Source organism: Numida meleagris, chromosome 24 (genome assembly GCF_002078875.1).
Source record: "Numida meleagris isolate 19003 breed g44 Domestic line chromosome 24, NumMel1.0, whole genome shotgun sequence".
NCBI classification, from domain to species: domain Eukaryota; kingdom Metazoa; phylum Chordata; class Aves; order Galliformes; family Numididae; genus Numida; species Numida meleagris.
In genome coordinates this window covers 1186932-1213932 of record NC_034432.1, presented here as the reverse complement: position 1 = coordinate 1213932, position 27001 = coordinate 1186932, and the positions used below count along the sequence as shown (strand labels likewise).

General features: G+C 43.6%; 3 protein-coding genes across 5 annotated transcripts in view; all 3 read right to left on the bottom strand.

Annotated features, from left to right (window-relative positions):
* The window catches only part of LOC110388006 (feather keratin 1-like), a 901-nt gene extending 261 nt beyond the window's left edge, over positions 1–640 (bottom strand). The window contains exons 1-2 of the mRNA XM_021376795.1: positions 557–640; positions 1–224 (exon numbers count right to left, since the gene is read on the bottom strand). The exon at positions 1–224 is cut by the window's left edge and continues 261 nt beyond it. Of these exons, the coding sequence (XP_021232470.1) occupies positions 1–203 (203 nt within the window). The 5' untranslated portion in view covers positions 204–224; positions 557–640. The remainder of the gene's footprint in view (positions 225–556) is intronic.
* Positions 2139–27001, bottom strand: part of LOC110388003 (feather keratin 2-like) — a 906242-nt gene continuing 881379 nt past the window's right edge. Inside the window, exons 1-2 of one of the 3 annotated variants that reach the window (XM_021376791.1) lie at positions 3363–3467; positions 2139–3046 (exon numbers count right to left, since the gene is read on the bottom strand). In XM_021376791.1, the coding sequence (XP_021232466.1) occupies positions 2729–3025 (297 nt within the window). In that variant the 5' untranslated portion in view covers positions 3026–3046; positions 3363–3467 and the 3' untranslated portion in view covers positions 2139–2728. Of the gene's footprint in view, positions 3047–3362; positions 3468–23012; positions 23228–27001 lie in introns of those variants that run through there. The other 2 variants (XM_021376790.1, XM_021376792.1) reach the window with 2 other exon arrangements.
* LOC110388001 (claw keratin-like) lies at positions 25016–25351 on the bottom strand. Its single transcript, XM_021376788.1, has one exon. The coding sequence runs from the start codon at positions 25349–25351 to the stop codon at positions 25016–25018; it is 336 nt and encodes a 111-aa protein (XP_021232463.1).

Sequence of the window (27001 nt, the reverse complement as noted above, 5' to 3'; positions counted from 1 at the left end):
ATGCTGCCAACAGCAGCGGAGGTGCTGGAGCCCACAGCGGTGTTCTGGGGGAAGGAGCTGAGGATGGGTCCGGGCAGGGTCACCACCACAGGAGATGGTTCAATCACCACACGGGAGTCCTGGCACTGGCGCACACAGGGCTCGTTGCAGCTGTTGGCCAGCGGGGTGGGGCCACAGGGACGGCACAGATCGTAGCAGGACATGGCTGTGGGATGGAGCTGGACCTGCAGAGAGGACAGGGAAAACATGGGCAGCATGAGCAGCAGCCTGATGGCCTGCTGGCCAAGGGAGGAGGCAGAGGCTGAGGAGCCTGGACAGGCTTTGCAGGGGCAGAGAGACGCTTGGCAGCCCAGATCCCCAGGAGCCCCATCAGAGTCAGGCCAAGGCCTTCTCCCACCTCCCCCACACTGCCACGCAGAACAGAGCTGGTGGAAGCACCATCAAGGAGCAAGGCTCACACCAAGGGCTGCACAAAGGCAAAGATTCAGTGCAGGCCAGAAGAGCATGAGGAGAAGCAGAGAAAGAAGAGAGTGAGGAGAAGGCCACTGCAGCTCACCTTGTTCACCAAGGAGGAGAAGGCAAGAGAAGTGGATGAGGGAGCCTGCTGCTGGACGGGCTTTTATACTGGTCTGGACTGCCCCAGGCCTAGAGCTACCATTACTGTGAGATACCCAAGCTCATCGTGTATGCAAAACTTGGGAATTAAGTAAATAGAGACACTGACTTTTCTTCCCTGCAATTCTCCTTTTCCATTTAACTTTTCATGACAGACACATTTTGCCACATAAGTTCCTTTCAAGTGACAGGATTAGAGACCAAAATTTTTCCCTTGGAAATGATACATCAGCACAAGCAAATGATGCATCCAGCAGTGTGCAGTATCCAACTACAGCATTTGATGCCAACCTTATACCCTTAGGGGCGTTGCTTTGAAGATTTAAAAAATGCATACCTCATGTTGCCTTTGAATCCTAAAATACAAGTCTTAAAAACATTTTCCTACGACATGAGTAGCTGCCACCATTGCTTCATGTCTCACCTAACTCTGCCAAAGTTAAGTACGAGCCTTCCCAGTCAGGTTGGTTATTGGGTTCTGTTTTAGACTATCCAAAATTTAACATCAGGATAAATTCACATGTACTTTGACATTCTCTCCGTTACCTGTGCAGCTTCCTGCAGCCCCAACAGACTGCAGATAGCTGTTTGAGGAGAGATGCTTCTTAACACACCACCAAAGTCCATTGTTGTGGACTCATGACTGTTCTTTCTTTCTCTTCAAGGCTTTCCACAACTTCTGCTTTGTAACTGTATGCTAATACAATAGCCATCACTGAAAAAGCTTGGAAACCTTAGCTTCCCATAGGACACCTAAAGTCATCACCAGCTCCTGATGGCCAAGAACATCAGCAATATGCCTGCGGATGCAAGTAGATGTCAGGATCTCCATATGCATCTCATCACTCTCACACAAACAATTTTCCATGTGGAAATCCCACAGCCAGTGCACAGAACTGTGATCTGCCCAAAGGCCCGGGTGCCCTGCATCACCCTGCTCCCCTGACCACGTGCTGCAGATGTTGCCTTCCTGGCCCTGTAATGAGCTTTTCAGTGCACTTTGCTCAAGCTCAAAGCTCACAATGGGTCATGACTGTTGATAAAGAGTGCATTTCCTGAGGGGCTTCCTGCACACCTAGGCTCAAGGCTTTTGCTCACAAAAGCAGCTGGTCAGGGAAAATAAGGCCTTTACCTATGTTGAAAGGCACCACAGGGCTTTCAATTTGGCACAGCGGGAGAGCCGCCCCTCACTGCCTCAAAGAGGTCTTGGAGGCACAGACAAAAGCATTGCTTGTGGAGGACTGGAGCATGTGGGAAGAACTATGTATGTTGTTTTCCCCTGCACTCCCTGAGGCAGAAGCAATTATCACATGCGGTGGAGTGAGACACAATAACACAAGCCACTCCACACACGGGCCAGGTTGTGTCCCTCCCTAATGCCAGTGGTCTTGCAGTTTGGGGCAGAAGGTCTAAAAGGAACTAGAACTGCAACCAAGAGAATGTGTTTCTTCCTCATGTGTGCAAGGGTCAGACACTGAATTCCTAGATGTCTTCACAGTTACAGCTCAGTGGTCCTACAAACACAGGCAGCAACTGTGTAGCAACTTCTGCATTGTTGAGGAATCAGCAAGAGGGGTGTAGGCATAGAGGGAGGATCTGGGAAGAGAACTGAACTTTACACTCCAGGACATCACATTTCACCTTGGAGAGCATGGCTGGGCATCCCAGCAATGAAGAAACACAAACTGAGATTACAATGCAGCATAAATTTTATTGAGTCTGAAGATAGAAAAAAAAAAAAACAGTGCATGGAAAAAGGGATCTTACCCCCCCCCCCCCTCACCAAAATGAGATGCATATCTTTCTCCCTCATATGTTGAGAGAAAAAAACAAAGAAGCAGAGCCATCTTAACTTGCTTCAGGATAAACCCATGGCACAGGACAGCAGGAGACAACAAGGACTCATGATGATGAGAAGAAAGTGGGAGAAGAAGACATCTGCTGGCTGAGTTTCCAGAAAGCACGAACTGGCAACCTGGCTTCCATCTCTGCTTTGCAGAAGGGCATGAATTTGCTCAGCCCATCTAGAAACACTGGCCAACAGCTCCATCCTCAGTCCAGCACCTGGATTTGGGCTTCCTGGCAATGGGCTCATGGGACATCCATCTCATCCTTAGTAGGGCAGGCATCTCCTGCCAGAGAAGCGGCTGCCCAGGCCAGAGATGCCAAAGCCACCAGAGGAGATGGGCACACCCTCAGCACTCAGGATGTTGCCAACAGCAGCAGATGCTGAAGATCCCACAGCGGTGTTCTGGGGGAAGGAGCTGAGGATGGGTCCAGGCAGGGTCACCACCACAGGAGATGGTTCAATCACCACGCGGGAGTCCTGGCACTGGCGCACACAGGGCTCGTTGCAGCTGTTGGCCAGTGGGGTGGGGCCACAGGGACGGCACAGATCGTAGCAGGACATGGCTGTGGGATGGAGCTGGACCTGCAGAGAGGAGAGGGAAAACATGGGCAGCATGAGCAGCTGCCTGGTGGCCTGCTCACCAAGGGAGGAAGCAGTGGCTGGGGAGCAGGAAAAGGCAGTGTAGGGTCAGAGAGATGCTTGGCAGCCCAGACCCCCAAGAACCCCAGCAGAGACAACCCAAGGACTTCTCCCACCTACCCCCACTGCCACGCAGAACAGAGCTGGTGGGAGCACCATCAAGGAGCAAGGCTCACACCAAGGGCACTGGGTGGAGGCCAGAATCTCAAGAAGAGAAGCAGAGAAAGAGAAGAGTGAGGAGTAAGCCACTGCAGCTCACCTTGTTCACCAAGGAGGAGAAGGCAAGAGAAGTGGATGGGGGAGCCTGGTGCTGGAAGGGCTTTTATACTGATCTGGACCGCCCCAGGCCCATAGTACCTGTTTCTCTTGTAATTTCTGTACCAACAACATGCTCACCTTGCATGCAAATCACTCCCCACTAAAGACACAGTGTTTGGGATTGGTCCTTCCAACACTCCCCCTTGATTTCCTTGTTAATGGCATGCCCATTCCTCCTCTGATCCTTTCATTTTATCTTCACTAATGTTGCAAATGACATCTCAGAGTACCCTTTATTCTCATAATTTGTACATTAATGGTACTTTGCTTGGAAAGCAATGTAGTTTTCCTTCTCTCTCTGTCATTTAATCATTGGCTTGACTTTCATGGGGCCATTCAGAAATCAAAATGATGCCAGACTCATCCTAAATTGGTACACGACCAGAAAAAAAATACATTATTTGCACACTAACTTTCCAAGTGTTTTTCTCTAATTCTAGGAGTTACTTGCACATATCACATCTTTGATATATATATTTTACACTGAACCTTTCTTTTACTAAAAGCACAACTAGATCACATCCCTCCATAATGCAGACCTCCAGTTTGCATCTCTTTAGCACAGCAAATGAGTTGTGTTTTTTTTTTTTAAACCAATCCAAAATTCTTCTACAAAGCACTTCTCTGTGGAAAAATACTTCTCAGTATCCAGTGCTGGATATTACTGGATATGGGCTATTGAACTAGTTGTTTCCCATGTCTAATTAGAGGTGTATCATGCTAAGGTTTTGTGTACAGGATAACAATTTTGTACCCAGAACCTCCACTTATGTTATTCAGACACCTCTCTTGTAGGAAAGAAATTAAACCAATTTACATTGCATGAGAAGATGGCATCCATGTAATTGCCTGGACACATACTTTGTTGATTTATTACCATACCAAAACACAGGAAAACAAATGCTTCATTGAGGTGGTGTACCAGACAATCACTTCTATTAGACTCAAATTATTTGAGTTGGTAATTTTGGCTTAAGCAAATGAAGAAAAATGAAGAAAGTCTGAAGCAATGATTTATTTTTTTTTTACCACTGTACGAAATGTTTCTGAGAAGAGTTTCATTTCATTTATGAAAATGGTGCCAGATTGATCACATCTGCAGCAAAACAAGAATTCAACTGACTATGAAGGGATCAAAATTATTTATCTAGCAGTGTTACAACAAAATATCACATCCCATGATGTCATTTGATGGTTATTACTCAGAGTTCAGTACTTATTTTTCTGTACTCAGTAGTCAAGCTCACTCTCATCCTCAAAAGATTTTACTGCAACTTTAAAATAAGAAGAAATTCATGGGGAATGCAGCCCATGACTATCACTGAGATGAAATAAGTGATCAGTTCTAGGACACGTTAGTGTAAAATACTATTTCCTTCTGAAAGGGTATATACTTCATTTAAACTAAAGTTTTCTACCTAGCAATATCACCATCTTGATCTTTCATTTACCTCCATTATACCTTTAGAAGCCACCGAGGTGTGTCTGCCTGCAGATCCCTGGGGCTGTACAACAACACTGAAGCTTCTCCTTCAGCTTCTTTAAAGAGCCAAGCTTCAAAGTTAGTCCCAAATATTCATTAATGGTTGAGACATAAAGTACGTATACTATGTAAATATCCCAAGTATATGACAAAATTTAAACAGGTATGTCTCTTGGATAATAACTTCGCTTTAAATTTGAGAGTCATGGCTACTCCCCAAGCAGACAATATTTAATAGCTTCAGAAACCGGGGTTATTACATTTTTCATTAAAAAATAGTTTTGTGCGTCATAATAGCAGCATTTAAAAACTTCTGGAGCAGATCTCCAGCCACTCTAAACTCTTTTGACTATGTAATGCAGCAGCACCAGGCAGCAAAATAAAGTTGGAATGGGCTTTTTTGGAGACCATCGACACAAACCAGCCACTTTCCCAAGCATCAGCCTGCTGCTGTACCTGTTGTCACTTCAAAAAAAATATGTGTTTTATACCAATTCTGTGACTTATTGCTTCTCTCCCTTCGCGTTTCACCAGCACACCCATCTCGGTGAAAAGTTATTTCCTCAGGTCTGCTAAGAGAAGACAAATTAAAGGTATTTGCCTGCAGAGCTGGAGCCAAACGTCTGCTCCAGCTTCACAGCCCAAGTTCACACCCAGCGATCCCACAGCAGGTGGGCTCCTTCTGGTCTCAGAAGGAACAGTTTGAGACTTTTTCTCTCATTGAAGTCTGAAATAAAAGCAATTTCAACATACAAGCATGCTGTCTAGACAAGTTGTTTTATTTTTATTTTAGAAAAGGGGCTTTCTAGCCTTCCTCACCCTTTCTCATGGGTAAAGAATCATTCTTCAAGCCCTGACTGGCCCCCTGGATGCTCACTTGGGCACTGTCCTTTATTAAGGGGTGGCTGCAGCCACCACTGATGACAACATCTTTTTCCTGCCCCTGCGTAGCTCATCTTTGTGGCAAAAGCTACAGATGATAGCCTACAGGAGGAGCTCATCAGGGAAAGTGCCTCATGTACCCTGAGATCTGCCCTCTAGATTTCCTATCTGGAGTTGTTTACCTGCTCCTTGTTTGCTTCTCTAATAGAATGGTAAATTTTTTTTCCCTCTGCAAATCTCTTCTAAATTATAAGGTGTGTTGGAGGGATCCCTGGGGCAGCCACTCTTATCAGGAAGCTCCGTGGCCTCCTTAGATCAAATGTCATATCACAAGTATTCATTAATGATTTATACATGCAGAGTGCAGTGCTATTATACTTAAAATATGGTTCTGGCTTCAGACACCCATGAATTGAGCAACAGCATCCCTTCAAGATAAACATCACAGTCACGCATGTCATTCCACTGATCAGCTCTTAATCAGGTCATGATTTCTTGCTTCATAATGGAATTTTTTCCCCCAACACTGCATTCACACTAAAACCCATTCACACCTCAAATAGTCTCAGGTGACCCCAGTAGATGTAGGTCAACTCCACTCCATAGATATCCGTCATTACAATGATTTTTCACCACCAAGGGTAGAAGTCATTGTAATCATATTTCTCTTAGGATAAAAGACGGATTATAATAAATCCATGACAGATTATCTTCCCTTCTCATTAGTGTATTTCAGTGGCTAATTTACTTTGGGATTTAAATTTGGAGCCACTCAGATGTCTTGTTTTCAAAGACAATTATTTGTCTTTGAATGAACTGAACTGAATGATTTCTAAAAATCTGCATTGTTTAAAGCATTGTGGCTTAATCACCAGTGATTTGGGCAATGTTTCCATTCTGTCTCCCAGGACGTCACTTATAGCTTTCACCTGGCTCCAAAGAGACTTGTGGGGATCTCAGAGGAAAGATTACAGGGAACCACCAAACTCTGAGCAAAGCAATACCATGAGCAAAGACATGGCCATAAAATAAGGACAGTGCCCTCTGACATTGGCCATGCCCAAAGACCCTACACACTTAGGGAGAGTGAGTGCATATGATCTGATATATACAGAAAAGGACTTTATACTTACTTTGTTCCCTCATTTTAGCTCTCCTACATGCCAGGAGACCTGCATCCTGCCCTCAAGACCAGTGGCATAATCTGGTAGCAGACAATCGTAGCAGTCAGCTATTTGGACAAGGCTGATGAGCCAGGATGACTCTCTCTCTCTCATAATGCCAGTTGTAGCTGGGTGTGAAAAACTCCTGGTGGGTTTGATGTACTCTTTGGACAAGGTGCTGAAGGTAAGGTGGCTGGGGTTCTCTCTCATGAGAGATGGGGAGATTTTAGTATAAAAAGTGTTTATGCTCCACCATCTTTCTCTAAAAACCATTCAGTTTCCTTAGCTGCTGATATCCTCCCTTTTTTTTTTTTTAATATAACTAATTCAGTCCCTTATTCTCACCTTCTGAATTATTCCTGTGAAGTGGATGCCTTTGTAAAGATCCCATGCAATGGGATGCCATTGGAAACAGCCCACGGAAGTTTCAGATTAAAGGATTTCTACACACTTTGCAAACCCTCATTAATGATTTATGCATGCAAAACACTTATTATCATATTTTAAGTATCCAGCACGATTGCAGCATTTTAAGGCAAAGTTACAAAGTCACCCTGAAATAGGTGTCAAGGTTATTAATATACATTCTCCAGTTATGCATTAATGTGCTTGCATCACATGCATTCTTGTTTGCTTTCTATTTGAGAAGTAGCTTTGCATTGTTGGCAGGTGTCTCAAAATAGGCAGCTGAAATCACATTGTAGAGCAAACCTGAACCTTCTCATACAAAACCACCTTCTCAGACATCACCCAAGTGAACACCTACTTGCTCGCTGTTTATGTATGTCTAAACAGGGAAGAACAATTGCGTATGAATGCGTGATCTGCACATCTTTCATTTTGTTTGCATTTTGGTAGGGGGTGGGGGGCTCAGAAAGAGCTGAAGTATTCATGTGCTCAGATTGAAAAAGGAGCGACAAAATGAACATTCTTCAATTCCAGAGGCTGTTTCCAGAGTCAGGAGAATGACTCAAGAAGGACTTTAGGGTCTTCTACAGTTCTAAGGAAAGAAATCTGCAGGCAGATTATGAACCCCTGTTTTACTTGGGTGCAGCCCAGCACACATGAGCAGATGGAAGTAGAAACCTGGGTGAATAAATAGGACCTCAAGCACAAAAACTTCTTTAATCCTTCAGTCAATGTTTACGAATGTTTCCACAACATAAGCTTCTTACTCCTCTGCTTATTCTTTCCTTTGTTTGCTTTGTTTCTCTCTAACCCCTTCAGAAAAGCACATAAATTCATGGTAAGACAATTCTTCCTTTTTTAACCAACTATTACCTAAAGGATAACTTCCAGCATAGATTTTCATTAAGGGGATTTCTTTTCATTAAAAGTCATTATCCCAGAGTCATTAACTTGCAGGCATCAGTAATTGCAGTTTTCTTAAACGAGAGCTCAGGTTTCAAAAAAAAAAAGCATAAAAGCCGCCACAGATTTTAACTAGAGATCATATCCTAAATCCTTTAGAGAGCTTTGAAAAGCTTGGCACCTTTTGCTATGAAAAAAGAATTAATGCTGACTACTCATTTCAAGCAAGAAAAAAAGCACAGATCAAGTCTCCAACCTTACTGAAATGTTATACTTCAGTCTGAACAAGTTTTCCTTCACACATGCAGCATTTACAATCCTCTCTGGACACTTATTACTTCAGATTCCATTTCAGAGCTCTTTTCTCTAGAAATAGATGTCCCAGAGAGATGGATGCTCCGTTACCCAAAGCACTGAGTTAGTCATAGCCACACGCACCGCAGACATCATTGAGACTTAGTTTTTCCTCACCAAATCTTCAGTTTTGTCATGGAAACAGCACAGTAAAATGTGGCTGAGGGGTATTCCTGGGGCTCTGTCATTTATTAAATCATGGTCCGTATTTACTTCCTGACTGCCACACATTTCCTACGTTACAACTGGTGAAGTCATTTCAGGACACGTCAAAAATTGCTCACCGTGCTTTTCTCTGCTGACAGCCCCTCCCTTAATCCCCATGCATTAAAGTTGTAAAAGAGATAATAATCCCTTCTCCTTTGTTTCTCAGGTCTAATCAGTTCCAATATTTGTTGTTCAGTGCAGGGACTTGTCCTTTGTTTGCCCAGTGCAATACAATCTCAGTTAAGGCTTCAAACAGTTGCTGGAATTCCAATTATAAATATGATAAACTCTGATGAGGAAAGCCTGTTTTACTCCAGGCTGTTCCATTTGCTCACCAAGTGACCTCTGGTGACTCATTTAGCCTCTGTGCTTCACTTTATTAAACCTAGATAATAGCTAGAATTAAAATTGGCTCAAGGCAATGAAAAATTGGGCTGGAAGGGAAGCATTGTGTGCCATTTAGCACAGTACCCCAAACTGCAAAGAAACTAAAAGTCTTGGGGATCCCCACAACGTAGCATGACATGAAGCACTGACCCATACTGGGGCAGTCTAGGAGAGAGCAAGAAGATGTCAAAGGGTGCTGGTGACATTAGAGATGAGCATGGTTGGTGGCTAAGGGTTTTGTGCCATTATCTCCCTGTGCTGTTACTGGGGGCCATACCCATTTGCCTGAAGTGATGGTAGCAAAGCTTCCGTGGAGCATCATGCAGCTTCAGGCAGTGTCCAGGGCCACGCAGCGCTCTGGGAAAAGAGCGGACATCGCTCTCTGGGCTCATCTACACCAAGCCACAGGCTCTCCCACCACCAGGCTCCGCATCTGCACCATCACCACAGGAATTCCTCTTCTTTGCCAACAGAACTAAGCAGGGGGGCACCTGCGGTCATTAAGGGACGTTCGGTAGACAACAGCTCTCCCTGCTAAGAAGAGCACCAGTGCTGTGTTACAATTGGCTAAAAAATGTCTTTTTTACCACCAATAAAGTTTTCCAGGTTTATCTCGACGTGGCTTATGAGAAGCACGTTGTGTAAATTCTGCATTAGTACAACCAATCACTCTCCCTGTGCAGAAAATGCAATCAGAATCATAATAAATTTTGAATAAGTCTACCGAAAACATGTATATGGATCTCCATACATGTGTGTGATTCTACACCTGCAGCACTTGAAATGAATTCCAATGCACAGCTGTGACGTTATGTAGTCCCACTTTAGCAAAGCAGTACTTAGGCAGATTAATTATACAGGTAGATTTTTGGGACATCCCCAATTAACTTTATTCCCCTCTTGCCCAGTGTGTTCAGAAATCCTACTTTTAGTTAGAAATCAATTTTTCCCCCTCATTTCTTACTATGGTCCTAAAAAATATTCTGGGTAGGAGATAACAAAAAAAAGTAGGGAAAAAAATCAATACAGAACTAAGGATTAAACAGAAGTCCACTTTTTACTCCAGACTTGCCACCTTCTGGCAGAAGAGAAGTGCCACTGCATGCATGACATTCCTCCACAGGTGTCTATTCACAGTCAAGAGCAACACAAGAGACAATCATGAAACAGAGCTCTTAATCCGCGCAACAAAACATCTGCCTTCCGCCACAGAAGCAATATCTCCCCTGTTAAGCAGGAGGAACAGGTAATTGTTTTTTGCCCCCATAGCCTCGAGCAGACATTTGATTTTGAAATATGCTAGGCAAATGAGGGCAAATGCTCTAGCAACCTCAAGACCCTTCTGTCAACGCTATCACTTCCCTTTGTATTCCAAGCGAAGACGAACCATCGTCATGGGTGGCATGCCTGCACTTCTTGCCTTGCAAACCAGGAGGGAGAATTCTTTTCTTCATAACTATTTCCTAAAGCTTTCCTTTACATCAAACTACATGTGGCTTGGGAGGTTGTTCACAGGGGTCCTAAGGCCAAAACATTTACAGGGACTCCTGACCAGAACAAAAGATTGACTGGTTCTCAGTCATCCGTGCAGATAAATCATTGTGTGCATATGTTAATGCAACACGCTGAGTTCTATTGTTCTGCTGAAGTGTGTTCCCCAGCATGTAAATGAACTATGCCTTTGCAATAAGATTTAATTAAGAATACCTTTTATGTAATTTTATTTGAAAAAAACCTAAACTGTTTCTGATTTATGAGCTGCTGTGTCAGGTAAATGACATCGAAAACACTCCCATCTATACTAACTTCTCCAGAAGTCATAGAAAGCAAACAAAGGTTGGATGGAAAGACCAGTTCCAGAGTGCAGCGCAATCTCTTGCAATCTTCCTTTCCTGTAGTATTGCCCTTTTCAACCCAGTCCAAAACCGATTAAAAAAAAAAAACAACAAAACACACAGTCCCATGATTCTCTGTGACTTCACTTTGAGTCAGTGACAAAAAATGTGGGTGACATCTGCCTGCCTTTAATTGCAACGTGGCCAAAGCCTGCAAGGAAGCCAAAGCAAATCTGCATGCTCTACTTCAGACCTTTGCAACCTCTGTTTGTAAAGACCGAAGTAGATGTTAGATAACAGAGGTTTCTCCCCAGAAATCAGTTCTGTTCTGAGAAGGTCAGAATCATAGGAAAATGGCTACAAACATTAGGTCTTCCCCTTCACCATGAATATTCACGTAACAGCTTCAAGTCACGCTTTAATGCATTTCAGAGTTAAACTTTCCTCTCTTCTACACTGCACAGGAGTTCAAATTTCATAAAAGAAAATAAAATGCTGTTCCCTGACAGCAAGCTCTACTGCTGATGCTCCTTTCAATTTTTTTCAGATGGAAGTAAATAAATGAACACTCGATCAAGTCATAATATAACTGAAATGTGGTTAATGGAGTCTATCTAGTTCTTTTTGACCCATGAGATGTTGAAGTGAATCCTGCCTGCAGGGTGTAGTAGCACGTTAGCACACTGCGTGAAGATCCAATAGCCAGCAAACAAACAGCAAGCAAAACAGTTTCATTACTTGCAGAAGTTATGCATGCAGCAAACTTTGTTTTGCAACTAATTAAGACTTCATGCAAAAAGGGTGTCACATCCTCCAGGCAATTTGACTAAGTGTATAAAAGCATTTGCTACGTAGAACTCTCCTAATCACTTTTCTTAAACTCTTCTCCCTTGGAGATCCGGGTAAGTCAATTTCGAATCAATTACTTATTGCTATCTAAATATTAATCAGATGATAGGTTAAACCTAGGAAGTGGTAGGGGGGTGTTCTTCCAGAAATATACTTACTGTTGTCCTTCAGGTGTAAGTCAACTGAAGTTTTACACTTCAGAGGCGAACACTGGCATTTGCAAAGTGCGTTAGCATTCAGGCCAACAGTTCATTTAGACTGGGAAGGGAATATAGGATTCCCTCAGAACTCTAGGAAGTCTCAGTTTCATACTGACAAGCTTTTTTTTTTTTTAATACTATAAGAACTGACACATTAAACAATTCATCTTAAAATATTTGTGAGATGCTCTCACCTTCAGCTGTTTTCACAGACGGTGATGTCTTCTGTCTTTTAACAGCTGAAGAATGTGCCCTAAGTATTCACAAAAGCCGATGGAGGCTGGAGCTCAGATTTTCCTATTAAAAAGCCACTTTGCTGTTTTTCTTTAAGATATGTTTTAAACAGTGCTGAACTACAAATCTACAAGGAACGTACAAATTTTCCCTCTCCAGCTCTCTATGTGGGTGTGAGGATGAGCTGCATTGAGGATCGCTGCTCTCAGACTGATCCACGGCAGCAGCTCTTCCCCCTGCCCAAGGGGAACCTAATGAAACCTAACCACTTAAATCCAGCGCCTCAGCTGCCGAAACCTTCTGTCATTGCCTTTTCCTTTCCTTTAAGTCAGGCACTAGGGCAACTGGCAAAAGCTGAAGTTGCAACCCTGAGGATGGGAGATGACAACAAAGGCACAGAGCTAAAGCAAGACGTTTAGACAGAGAAAATTCAGGGGAGATTTCTCGTCTTTCTCCCGCAGACTCATGGGGTAAATGTTAGGATTCATGCAGACCTTTCTGCCATCTTTTCATCTATTCCACATCAGTTTCATGCTGATAAAGTGAAGAAAATTATTGCTTCTCCCTCACTCTGTTTGCATTGCCTAATTAGTGTGGGCACAATTCAGGGCAAGGATTGCTTGTCAATCTATAATTAAACAGTGCCCAAGAAAACCTGCCCTTGATATCAGGCATGGTTTTAAAGAGCTGTGTGGTTTCAAATATAAGATACTATAATCTGAATGATAAACAATGGTACCAATAAAAGATGGGTGGATCTCCATCCCAGTTCTGATTGTTCCACTTCTAAACACGTGAGATGAGGTAACTTGCTTCATCCCATGCATTGATTTTGGCAGTGATGAGGATTAAAACTGGATTTCTAACATGGAGTTGAGTTTGGGTTAAAGCTTTCAGCAAGGCTGAACGGGCAGTAGGAGGGAAACAGCTGTGCAACAGGTTAAAAATCCCAATAAGTAACAAGCATTTTAGGTTGAGAACAGCCATGATCTAGCAAGTATCACCAGCTATTGAAACAACAAAGTTAAAAAGGGTTACTGATGGAGAAGACCGAAACCAACGCCCATCAGTTACCTAAAACATCCGTGCCTCATAATTCTCCCTTTTGTCAGCATTCACAGTATCCATCCCACAACTCTTTCTTCCTGAAATCCTGACATCCAACAGATCCGTTTCCCTCTGGACTAACAACCGCCTTTTCCCCCCTCCCTTCTCCTGTGTTTCAGGTCTGGATCCATCCCATGTCGCCCTTCAATGAGTGCTGCCTGCCGCCGGGGGTGGTATGCCCCGAGCCCTTTGCCCTCACCTCCAATGAGACCTGTGTCATAAAGTACCCCGACACGATAGTGGACATAGTGGAGCCCGACTTGCCACCATATTCTGTGATCTACCCAGGCCCAACACTCACCACTTTCCCTCAGCAAACCATAGTGGGAAATACTGCGCTATTTGATATCAACATGTTTGGTTCCAGGGGATCCCTTGGGTTCAGTGGCATGTGTGGTTCTGGGACAGCATGTAACTCAGGATTATCATTTCTTGATTCGGGAAGCAGTAATCCTTTGTCTCCTCACTTCTCCCAGCCATTTTGTTTTAGAACTTGTAGGCCAGCCTAAATCTGTGGATATCCATGCTGGATTAAGTAAAAGCCAGAACTGAAAAGACAAATCACGACTAAGTTTACGGATGATGGATTGTAGAAGTGCTGAGCTCCCGCTGTTCCCAGTGGAGTCAGTAAGGAAATGGCTTCCTGGCACTAAACCTGCATGAGGACTAGAGTTTCCAAACTACGAGAAATTGAGAATTCATTATTGATCTTATTCAAAATTCGGATGAAATGAGAAAGAATTCTCCAAGAAATGAGATTTAAAAAAATAAATTTCCGATTTGACAAACCTGTATTCCTGAATAAATTCAAAGTTTTCATGTCAACATTGACTTTTATTATCAATTCTCTTGAAAAAAAATTGTAAAATAACTTCTTAAAATTACATGACTGAAAATCGTGGGTTCCAAAATGAAATTTTTAATCAAAATTGACATTCACTCGTGTACTTTGCTGAACCAGGATTTACCATCAATAATAATAATAATAACAACAATAATAATCAGCTCTTAGGCATCTGCAAGTCTTCCTTATGCTTTACCTCTGCTTAGAACCATAATGCATAATGTAATGATTTAACAGCTTATTTCTCTACTTACATGAGCTTATGTCTCATTTGATGCAAACCGGGCAAAACAAAACAAAACCCAACAACTTCAAGCAACTGTAATAGCAGATTTTGTTGTAAAATATTTGACTAAAGAAAAAAGAACAACCTATACAGCGCCATGTAACTGCAGATTCATTGTAGACCCTCACGAAGTCCTGGAACTCTTCTGCTTATATCCTATCCATCTCATTTTGCACATGTATACTCAGCTTCTCATTTGCATTAAACATGATCGTGCAGCATCCATTTTTTGGTTTTCCTTTTTTTCCCCCCTCCCTACATTTTATTTTTGAACCTTCATGAGTGCCACCACCAGTGGTGTCACCTGCCTTAGGTTCAGCTCCCACACTGGCACCACCCGATATTTATTGACCTCTGCATTTTTTTAAAGCATCCATCCCAACTGCATTTTTGGATGGAAGAACAATGCTGCTGTCTCCAGACGGTGCAGCTCCAAAGCAGATTACAGAAGCCCACCCAGCCCTGCACCATCTTCTATGCTCCTTCCCAGGCTGTCAGGAGCACACAACAGACGCATATTTTCTGATTCTTAACTGAAGTACTACAATGAGTTTCCCAGCCAGCTCTCAAGTCTATTCCCCAAAAAATAGGATAAAATCCTCAGCTGAGCACTTGCAGGTGGCACCAGAGCTGTGACACTCTCTCTCAGTCACTTTGTTGGGACAACTTGCGCAAAAGGAGCCTGCAACCTGGATACGTGCAACTTAATGGTGCAAAGCAAACAGCAGTTGGCCAACACTCAATAACAGCTAGAACTAATGAACTATTAGCCTAAGCATCAGGGCGCTAAAGAGGCCAGGCAGGGGAGTGATTCTGCCTTTAATTGGCAACGCTTTGTGAGTAGGAAGGATTAACACCTTCTCCCTGCCCGTGCTTCCAAAATATCAGAGAAAACAGGACAGATATAAGGAGATGACTTGAGGCCAGGCCTGTAGGCATAAATCCATGAAAAATGATATCAAAATGCACACCCTGAAGTCAGAGACAAATGCTGCTGCCTCACAAGATTTTAAAGTGGACACCTTCTCCCCGGTGTAATTTCCAGCAGCCTTCCCCATACTAATCTACTCGAGTTCTTGGAGTCTGCTAATTAAACCTGCAGCTTTAACTTCCATCAATTAGAGCAACTGCTGATGGATCCTTTCAGTAATAGCACACATCCCTGAAATTCTCAGTGTTTCACAAACATTAATTATGTTTGTACACAGGCAGTGTTGTGAAACTCAGTGTATGCCTTCGCATTTTGACATCCAGATGTTGAGTAACATCCATGCTTTAGAAATGAATGCAAGGGCTATGAGGAGCATTTTACAGGTGAGATCATTATTTTGCAGTTTTTCACATTTCATTTTAACCAACTCTCCTCTCGCATACCCTAAAGTTTTTTGAAGAGCTTGGGACAAATCTCAAGACAGAGGCATCCAGACATCTCCTTCACTCTCTGCCCTTCAGCAGCCCAGAACACATTATGCTCAGCATAAATTGGGCATGAACACAACATTTTCATGTGTTTGGAATATCACTGCCCTGTAGCAGTCCAGTCCCACAAACCTGTCTCCTCTCAAAGGGTCCCAGAGGCAAAACCATTCTTTGGGAAACCACCAATTGCCCTCAGGGAAAGAGTTCCAAAATACTTCCCAAGTGCTTTTGTGTTGATTTACATAGGCAAAGCGCCTACTATAAAATCAGTATCATTCAACTCAACTTAAACGTCCCAGAACCAGACCTTTACTACTGTCTTTACTATGCCTTTACTACTTATCCAGATCAGACAAATATAATATTAAACCTTGAATGTGCCAAAGGATTTTATTCATCGCATCAAACCTTCTCATGAGGAAGACTCCACGTTCCTGATTCTCTCTGACTACTTCTTCTGCTTCTGTCCCATCTCAGAGAATGCCTATGTGCAGGAGGAGAATAGCTTGCTCTACCTGATTTGCCTTCTGCTTTTCCTCAATTTATCAGCTTCTTCATTCCTTATCCCCACTTTCTGGACTGCCCTCTAAAGGAACCGTTAAGTAATAACACCTACTTATGTCTATTTTAGAAAGAAAAAAAATCAAAATTATTATCTCAAACTCATTTTGGGTGTTTTTTTTTTCCACTAAATGTAGGAACAAAACAGATTGAACCATTTCTTATCAGACTCAACACTCAAATAGCAAGTACTAACATCACATTAAAACATGCACAAAAACTTCATTTATGACACTGTGTTAATGTAGCCATCGTTTCCAACCACTAAGCTTTAAGTACTTTGACTTCCATTAGCAGCCAAGCCCCCCCAGAATCCCCCGGACAATTATGGGGGACACTGGGACCAGAGGTCCGCGTGCTGGGCAGCACTTCTCACCCTGTAACCATCTCAGCTCTGAGGTCTGCCAGGCAGGACATCAGATGACTCGCATTGGATTAAACTGCTACACCCACAGATTGCTACAAGTACTTTCTTCATTCTCCTGTATAATTTGTTTACATTCCTGTGGTTTGATCCTGATTACATGACTTCAGGTTTCCATGCCATAAACCGTCCTTAAATTCTGAGGTGAACGTGTGGGATCCCCCTGGGGGAAACATTCACTTGTTAAATATATCCTGTCGAATGCTGAGAGCAAATACTTTCAAAGAATTTCGTGAAGGCTCTACAGTATCTTCTGAAAGTACCACACTGAAGTATTGCAAATAATCGGGATTTCAGTAAGCTGTGATACTGTAGGACTGAAAAATATCCTTTCTTTTTATATGCTAAAATCAATTCCCTATGATCTCTATTCATTTTGCTTTCATTGATAAATAACTGCTTCAAAGAAATATTTCAGATCTGCCCACCACATTTGGGATAATGACTCAAAAAGGCAGAGGGATGTTGGAGCCAAGGATCTAATCTAATCCTCAACTAACAGATTTTTCTTAGGTTTCTCAGTCAGTCCCTTCACAAGAAAAAATCCTCTCCTTACATCAATGTGAACCGCTCCCATTTCCATTTTCTGCTTCTCAGTCTCCTGTAATGCACATCCATAGGGGCCTGACTCCAGCTTCTCCCTAACTTGCACTCACCAAGAAGGAGGGTTCCGCCTTCTGCATTTGTGCACCTGCTCACCTACAGTGACAAATAAGCAGTGAGAGTAGCTCCTTCCCCACCTTCTGGCAAGCCAGACCGATGATCTCAGATATGGCCCCATTCAGGAACCATCCCTGACTATTTCATAGTCCATGCAATGCAAGCTTCACCTTGATTCTAACATTACAGGTAATAAATATCAGATGTACACCACTAGAACTTAACCTGGCCCGCTCCTCATCCAACTCTAGGAAACCAACCAGCAACTTCAGCACCCATTTTTGTGTTGAAAATACATAGCCAGTCACCTAAGAATAACGTGCACATGACATGTGGCAGAAGAAAAGCAGTTTGCTACTCAGGTGCTGGATACCATCTGTGCTCCTGCTTAGGTGTGAAAGTTAAAGAAAAACTCAAGATGAAGGGAAACTGAGGCAGGTTGTGAAATGTCACATTGGGCAACTAGAGGGAGCTGTAGAGGCTAAGTAATCCAGGGTTAACTCTGTCTTTTAATCTTGGTTGTATGGCTCTGGTTTCTATACACATGCACACACACAAAAAAAAACAAACACAACACAGGGTTAGCAGGAAATGAACATAAAACCCATGGTAAGACCAAGGACTCCACTTTACATCATTCAAATGACTTTTTTTCCTGCTTTTCTGCACCCAACAAGCCACCATTTAGACTTCCTTGTATTACAACACATTTCAGTAATGCTCTGGTCATCACAGGGTGAGGTGGGTGCCTCTCATCTGTTCTGCTCCCTTCATTCTCTTCCCTTCTGTGCTCCTTCAACACTTACTTCCTCCGAATTTCTCACGCAAACTTTCAGTTGGTACAAGTCAGTGCTTCTCCTATGCTGTTTGCTGGGCTGTTCAGCCCTAGAAGTGAACTGGTAAAGATGTGGAACAGCCAGGGAACCCCAGCCCCACATCACTGGTCCTGACAAACCTGGAAAGTAAGGAGCCAGACAGCAAGTGCGCATGCCATGAGGTCATCATGCAAGACAACATTTTCCCCTTTTTAATCCACTAATGTTATTGGAAGACCTCCAGAAAAGGGCTTACTCTGTTGAAATGGAATACGTGCTTCAAAAAAGCCTTCCATAACCCTGACACCCAGCTTGACGGATTTATTTTATTTTTTCCAGTAGCTGTGCAGCTTTGTTCAATTGTACGCCTTCTTGCCATGCATTAGGATTTATGAGGTGTTTCTGGAAACACCCTGTGTAATTAAACACCATGGGAATGCTGAGGACTGCAAATGTTTCAAACATTAATATGTGGCCCATGCAAATTGCTGTATAATGACAATAGCTGTAGGTGACGCCTAGTGTTGGGCAAGAGTATCATCTTAAACAAGATGATCAAGGTCATTTCTGGCATTGTCCTAATTAGACTGCAATGTGCTGCCTCAGATTTTGAATTATTTAACTTTCACTTGTATATTGTACAAAACCAGAAAGCCAGAGTTTCTGCTAGTGTAAGAAATCATGGATCTGTATCTTCAATGCATAACTGATTAACTTTTGTTCATGATCTGGACTTGTCTTTCTGTTCATAATTGCCTAATGGGCAGCATTTGTGCTGATATAATATATTCACAGATGAGGTAAGCATGCAGAGGTTCTTTGAAGTCCAGAGAGCGAATGTTGCAGATCTACATCAGCAGAGCATCCATTCCTAAGTATTTTCCTTTGATTTTTCCTTCATTAGCAAGTATTCCTGACTCAGCTTTACAAACAAGACTTCTGCACTATGAAGTTGAACAGAACTGGTTTGACCATACAGATCATATTTTAGCTAGACAAGAGCCATTATTAATGCTGCCCCTGCCTTGCACAAGGGTATAATTTTCTAAAATGATTTAAAGTTAATAGGTGCTCACAATATTAACATTGTATATTGTGGTATATGCAGTCTGCCTTACTCTTTACTCTCTGTTGCCTTTATTAGTCACTCTAGAGTACAATAGAAAAACCAGAGCAGGGAAAAATAAAACTATATAGTATTGCTAAATTAGGAGGGAATTCTGAAGAGTTCATTCTCACATAGCTAAGGGACTGCATCTTAACACGACAGCTAGAATTCAGTTCCTGCCTAAGTCAGGGATTCCCCAAGTGCTGTGGAGATGAAACAAGAATCCACTGTCCTAAACAAGAATCCTTTCACAGAGGTGAATTTCATTCTTGCTGCATATGCTCTAAAAGCCATGCCTTGAAGTGGCGATTCCTGAGGGCAGCAGCCTTCTAGGTAGAAGTTAGAGATAAAACCACGAGATCTTGGAAAAAAAAGTAGACAAGAACAACAGGACTATTTTTGCAGTTGAACTGAGAGGTCCATCGATGTGTACAGCATTCATGACACCTCACGAGGAGCAAACCATGAAAACTTGAAGCCACCTCTGTTATGACATAGACCCACAAACTAAATGTTGCCCCAGGCAGTCCCAATCCCCTTAACTCTGCCCCTAGTTGAGCAGAGGACCAGTGCATGATGGGAGGTTCCTGAACACAGAGGCTCCCTCTGGTGGCAGTGACCTTCAAGAGGACTTCAGTGACGGATACATGGGGGACACCCATTTTCCGATAAATCAGTTCACTGCACTCCATCTTCCCTCTGGGGGGAGGCTTCGTGCATTAAGACACAAAGCACATTTAGATAAACTAAACTCACTGTCATGATGTCATGAATTACTCTTATTTAGTGAGGCACCCCTGAACATCCCCCAGGCTGCAGAGCTTATCAGGAATATTCTGGAGACACTGGGAAACAAGATTTCAAAGTACTTCGTAAACATATTAGTATATCATACTTGGAAATCATTTTATGTTAATAGTAATGATATCCTAGTGGGTTTAGAATTCTCTGACCTCATACAGAACAAAAAATGTAAAGCATTCATTTAATCAGTTCCACCTTACAGGCTTCAGAATTGGAGATGACTTCATCTTTATTTAAAAGGTAGTTTTGCTCTAAAGTTTTTGCACCAGATGCTTCCTCTGAGTTAGAGGAGAGCACTTCCATCAACTTCATTAACATTACATCAGATGAGAAAGAAGCCCTGTGCTTCAAGAGATATATCTAGGCGTGGAAAAGAAGAGCCCATGTCAGCCTGTATTTCCAGTAAGGAAAGAAATCTTGCATGTGGTTGACTCACTGTGATACTGACATCTCAGACTCTATACAGTCGTGTTTTTAGCAAAGATAAGTCACAAAAAGCAGCCATGTATTTTAATTCCTAATGAAATCAGTAGCGCAAAACCAGGAAATTTCAAGATTAAAGGAACTGGCAGGGTACAGTCTGCATTTTGAGTCATTACCTAACTCAGCTTTAGATAACTATAAACAGTGAGCGAAACAATTACAGGAGTAATACATGCAACAAAGTTTGCTTCATAAGTAATTAAGGCGCTTTACACAAAGGGTGGCTCAGATCCTCCAGGCAATCTGAGGAAGGATATAAACGCTCTTTTCGCACCCAGCTTTTCTCACTGCTTCTCTTGATTTGCTCTCTACGGTACACTGAGTAAGTCTGATTTGACAACTAAGAGTTTGATGTTATTTTAGAGTAAATCTGGTTAAAATTGGGACTAAATCCTGCACAAATGCGCTATCAGAGGGATTAGTAAACATCTTTCTATAGGTTTTTTTTTTTTATCTGCAGGATAAAGGCTGCAAAATAAAATCAAGAGTTTCTCGAGACTCTGGGCTGCTAATTTGATGGGAGATGCAGGAACTTTAATCTCTTCACTTGGAAAATTTCTCAGAAGAGTAGAGTGCGTCTTTTTAGCTCTGTTTTTCTTATTTGCCGTGCACAGGGGATTTAGCAGTTGTTGGGGAGGGTGCGGAGTGGGGAGTAGAATTCTATAGATAACTGTTAAAGTAAAACTTCATTGCTTGAAGTTCGCTTTGCTCAGCCATAGAGATGCAGCACTGCTTTTATTCGTTATTAATTAATTAAGTTGGAGTCCTAACAAGCTACTCCGGGTGATGATTACATGCTATTACTTCATGTAACTTTGAAAATAAGCTTTCACTTCAAACTATTAACACACGGTTTTGCTGGCATTTTCATGTTTTTACAGAGGGTGAATTACGCAATTTTTTTTTTCAGGTCAAAGCTGAGAGTTCTAACCTAAGGTTATTTGAGGAAAAAAATGCTAGGCATGCTTCCCCCCTGCCCCCAGCCTCTACAGAATGAGGCATTTGGAGATAGTTTTATGTTCCCCTGGCTACAGTTGAGAGAAGCAAATAGATCACTGGCCTGCTCCTTCCCTCTGCCAGCCCCTGGTACAAGGCAGTATTGAGCTCCTGAAGTCAGGGGAAGCAGATCCAGACGCTCCATGCTTTGCAATATAATTGTTTATCCATTAGAAAGCATACCTGGCTACATATTTTATGACCCTGTACACCCCTTCTCTATTGATGACCAACTGCTCACCTACAATATGAATGCTGTAAGCAACGCACGTTATTTATTAAATCTGTATTTTAAAACGCCCGTTTATTCTTAGCCTTTCATTTTTCCGTGTCTTAATGGAACAATGCCTGTTGATAGCAGGAATTTACATGGAAAATAATAGATTAAATAAAGTAGCTTCCTAAACAGATCGTCTAACACCCCGATGTGTGGAAAACCTGGATTCTGCCCCCCTTGCACCCCATCCATACAACACAAAGCCTGGAGGCTGCGGGTGGGAGGAAGAGACGCTGTGGGAACAGGCTCCTGCTTGCCTGCAGGAAGCACTGCCAAGGGCTGGGAGGTGTCAGAGCAGAGTTAGCTCTTGAGGGGGAGGGGGGGGACACAGGGAAAGGGGAGGATTTGGGCTTCGGGAGGAAGAGAAGGGAACAAGCTTAAAGCAGCAAATTAGAAAGAGATAAATAGATTACAGATTGAGTAAGAGGCTGTAGAGTTGGGGAGAGGAGTTAAACAGTTTCTTTCGTCAAAGTTATCTGTCTTAAGTTCTCTTAGAGCCAAGCTTAGAAGCATCGATAACCGAGCACACAGGAAAAAAAAAATAGCAATGACAATCAAGATGTTTCCCTTTTTCTTGCCCTTGTCTAATTCTGCAATTAACTTGCAGGAAACCCGTGCCACAGCCGGGCGATGGCTACCAACCAGCTGGCTTGCACCAACCCCTGCGAGGCCAAATGTCCCCAGCCACTGGCCAGCAGCAGCAACGAGCCCTGCGTGGTGACCTGTGGTGATTCTCGGGTCATCATTTACCCACCACCCGTCGTCGTCACCTTCCCAGGGCCCATTCTCACCACCTACCCGCAGCAAACCGTGGTGGGGGCCTCAGAACCCTCTGAGGTGCCCCAGCCTGAGCCCCCCGCTGCAGCAGCCCTACCCGCAGAGGCACCAGTTGAGAAACTCACCCCACAAGTCATCCCCCGTCCTGAGCCCCGCTGTGTCCCGAAGTACTCCTACACGTATTCTTCCCAATGGACACATCCATGCAACTCGTACCGCTCTGGGAAGCGGTGGGCATACTGAGCTCAGAGCAGCGTGCACAGAGCAATTGGAAGAAGTTGCCAAGGGAACTCCAGAAGAAAATTAAGGGTGGAGCCAATGGGATCAGCTCAAGTCTTTCACCCCAGGGCTGGGCTCCAGCTGAAGAGAATGAGAGCTGTGAGTGCTCAGCACCTGTGGAAGGCAGGCTTGTGTGTGCACTTCCTTGTTTTGCCTTTAGGTTAGGTCTGTTATCCTCTGGCTTTCCCATTTAGTCATCTGCTTACGTTGTGCTTTGTTTCAGTTATGTTATTAACACTCATTTTAGAGAGGTGACTTAGGATGCTAGAAATTGCACACAGGAAGTGCACCAAAAGAGAATAAATAAATAGGTTGCATTATGTTGATGCTGGTGATCAGCAAGAGCCCCGGTGGACCTCCAGAAAGATAAACTTTATATTCTGGCCAATTTTTACTTTGTACAATTGTAGAAAAGCTGTCTCCTTCCAAATAAATTTTCTATACCAAACTATGTCTTTTGGTTTTCATTACCACTTAATCACTACTTTCTCCTTTCATTTCTCATTTTAATTTGTAGCATATTTATCCATCGTCCTAGGTATTTCGTGTTTCTTCTTTGCACACAAATGTTGCAAAACCACAGAAATGGTTTTCCACATGATCTCATTAGATATGTGCTGAATATTTGACAGCTCCCAGGACTGACCCACATCCCCTGCAGCTGTAGCTCCTCAGGGAATCATCTGCATGAAAATTACTCAGGGCAGGGCAACTTTCCAGCACTTGGCCCAAAGCCCAAAACAAGAGGTGACTCCACTGGGTGCAGCCCTCAGGGTGATGAAACCCAGGGCTCAGACACGGCCCTCCCATGCTGCACAGAGCTCCCCCAGGGCCATAATGCTGGAATAAGCCCAGGGCCTCCTGCAGAGGAAGGCAAAGCGGTAGGGACGCTCTAGTGTGCTTGTTTGGAGCACCCCAATAGCATGACAACAGATGAGTGGGAGTGGAAAGCAGAGGGATATGGTCTAATGAGCTAAAAAAATGTCACTTTGGATCCCACTAAAAATATTCCTTCCTCCATTCCATCTAGGGGGAAGGAAAAGCAGATTCATTTCATCTATATTATCTCATTTTCAATATAAAAACAAACGTAAGTTTTTCCAGGGTCTGAATGAGAACAAAATATAGCATTAGTCCAGTATTCTTTCCACCATAGAACACACAAAACATAAATCAGTATTTTACCTTTATATCTGCATGAAGTAATGAAGCTTATCATTCAATAGTAATTTTCCTACTATTCATTTCAAAAGTGTTCTCTGAGAGAAAATCAGAGTTATCACAAAACTTTTCACCAAACGCATGAGCTGTTGGGTATTTCAGATCATTGCTCAGTTATAAACAACTCTAATACCAAAAGGAAGACCAAACTCAGACAAAAAGGAATTGTTGATGCAATACAGATTCTTTAATGCAAATGGAAAAGGCAGTAGACAGTAACACAGAAAACAACACAACACAGAAACAATGAACTGCAGACATGCAAATGACAAGGCTGCAGCAAGTCTCAACCCAGGGCTTCACCCCAAAGATTCCTTTTCTTAGCATTGCTCAGGAGGCTCAGAGCTGGTCAGAGTGGGCAGAGCCTCACCCGAGGATGAGCACTGCTCCACAGTATGGAGAAGGAGGGGAACTTCAGGAGGCACTGCTGGAAAACGTGAACCCTCAACAGCAGATTTCAAAGGCTATACAGTGCAAAAAGCAAGGAGCAGTAATTTAAAGTAGCTACTTTGACACTGCCAAAAACAGGGGTGAAAAGCTTTGTTCTGCATTTGGAGGTAGAAGACAAGAGGAGGTGTATGTGAAGACTCGACAGATGCAGCACTCTACTCCGTAGACATTTGTGGGTTTAGCAGGGCCCACAGCTGCCCCCGAGGGACCTGTAGCTTCTGCCCAAGCCACCGTATGCGTAGCCTCCCAGGCCTCCAAAGCCCCCAAAGCCAGCACCACGTCCAAAGGAGCCACCCAAGCCCGCTCCAACGGCGGGGACTCCTGCTGAGCCGACCACGGCGCTCTGCGGGAAGGAGCTGAGGATGGGCCCAGGTATGGTGATCATGGTGGCCGGGGGCTGGATGAGCACGGTGGAGTCGGGGCACTGCCGCACGCAGGCCTCGTTGCTGCTGTCAGCCAGCGGGGTCGGGGCGGACACCCCACACACAGGGGCACACAGGCTGGAGCAGGACATCCTTGGGTTCAGGAGGTGAAGCTGTGAGAGTAGACAGAGCCAAGGTCAAAACAGAAATGGAACACAAATCCTTCACGCCTCTCTTGCATTTGGAGCATATGCCCAAGGAAATGCTCTGCATCGTGTCAATCAGTGAGAGCAAAAACTACCATATTCACTCAGAATGCTGGTGTAAACCACCTACTCTTCCTGCATGAAACCATATCCTAGCTGGACCACAGAGTGGAGGAGAACTACCTCATAGAAAGCAGACAGAAAGTCAATGAGTGTGCAAACGATAAAATTGCTTTGGTAAGCTCAGGACATCCTGCCTAAAAGTTTAATTAACCATTTTTTCCATAATTCTGGAAAAAATACAATCACACCCAAACTTATGAGGCACTAAGAAAAGAGCGTTAGAGCCCACAGCAAAAGAAGCACGTCAGAAAAGCACTGCTAAGAAATTGAGAAGACACATAAGGCATGGACTTACCACTCTGAGACTGGGAGTCAAGTGGAGAAAGCTGGATAGAAGACTGAGAAGCTGTCAGCTCTTTTATACCTGTCCCTGACAGCCTGGGGCAGTGTCCTGAGGGCAGTGGTGGCAGAAGCCGCAGATCATCATGAAATAAAGCCAACACTCTTCATGACACACAAGGAGTGAAGCGGAGAAATTATATCCCTCATCATTGGCACAGTGAGTAGCAAATGTGCCCTGGAGAACAAGAATGTGATGGGAGGCTCAAACCGTGATGCAACATCACATGAAAGACCACGCGCTGCTGAATCTGACCTCACGACACCAATAAGCCCCAAAGCATTGCTAATCCCAAACTTTGTCTCTGTGGAAGAGTCACACACATCCTGCAGACAAAGCATTTTACAACATAGCATGCTGCCAGCAAACCTCCATTTTATGGGCTTGTAAACAGAGGTGGTGGAAGGGGGGGCAAAAAGATGAAGCTGTCCCACCCTCCTGGGACCGCTCCCACTTGTCCACCATCATCCGACACCACTGAGGGCTGGGAGGCAGTTGGGCTATGAGTTGTGGAGCACCCATAAACATTGCTTCTATGAGACAAGGGATATTTCTTGCTCACTAAAGACCCTACAAAAATAAGTTGGAGCTGTGCTGGCTTGGGAGGTGAAGACTCAGTTGCCAAGGGATAAGGAAAAAATTGGGGTTGATTAGTTCCACCAAAGGAGGGCCAGTAGCACTTGGTATTTCATATAATTGCATTTCACCATCTATCCCTTCCATCTTTTCTCAGTTCTCCTGAGCGTGTTTGTGCCTCAGAGTTGCCCGTGAGAAAAGACACAATTGCTCGGCATGACTCCTTGTGTGTCATGAATCGTATTGGCTTTATTTCATGATTATTGGGAGCTTCTGCCACCACCGCCCTCCTGTCTATGCCCCGGGCTGTCAGGGATGGGTATAAAAGAGCAGAGGGCTTTGCAGTCCTCTATACACTCTCTTTGCACTCCTCTATTGACTCCCCTCATCTTGTCCAGGGTAAGTGCAGCTCTTGGAGGCTTCTCGGGGCTCTCTCCCAGCCTCCATCTGTATGGCTCTCCCAGAGCCTAGCCTCACAGTGGGTACCCTTTGCAGGACTCCTTGCTTGCGTGGAAGATGTCCTGCTCCAGCCTGTGTGCCCCTGTGTGTGGGGTGTC

Coding starts and splice junctions, on each gene's coding strand:
- LOC110388001 (XM_021376788.1), bottom strand. CDS start 25,351: ATGTCCTGCTCCAGCCTGTGTGCCCCTGTGTGTGGGGTGTCCGCCCCG.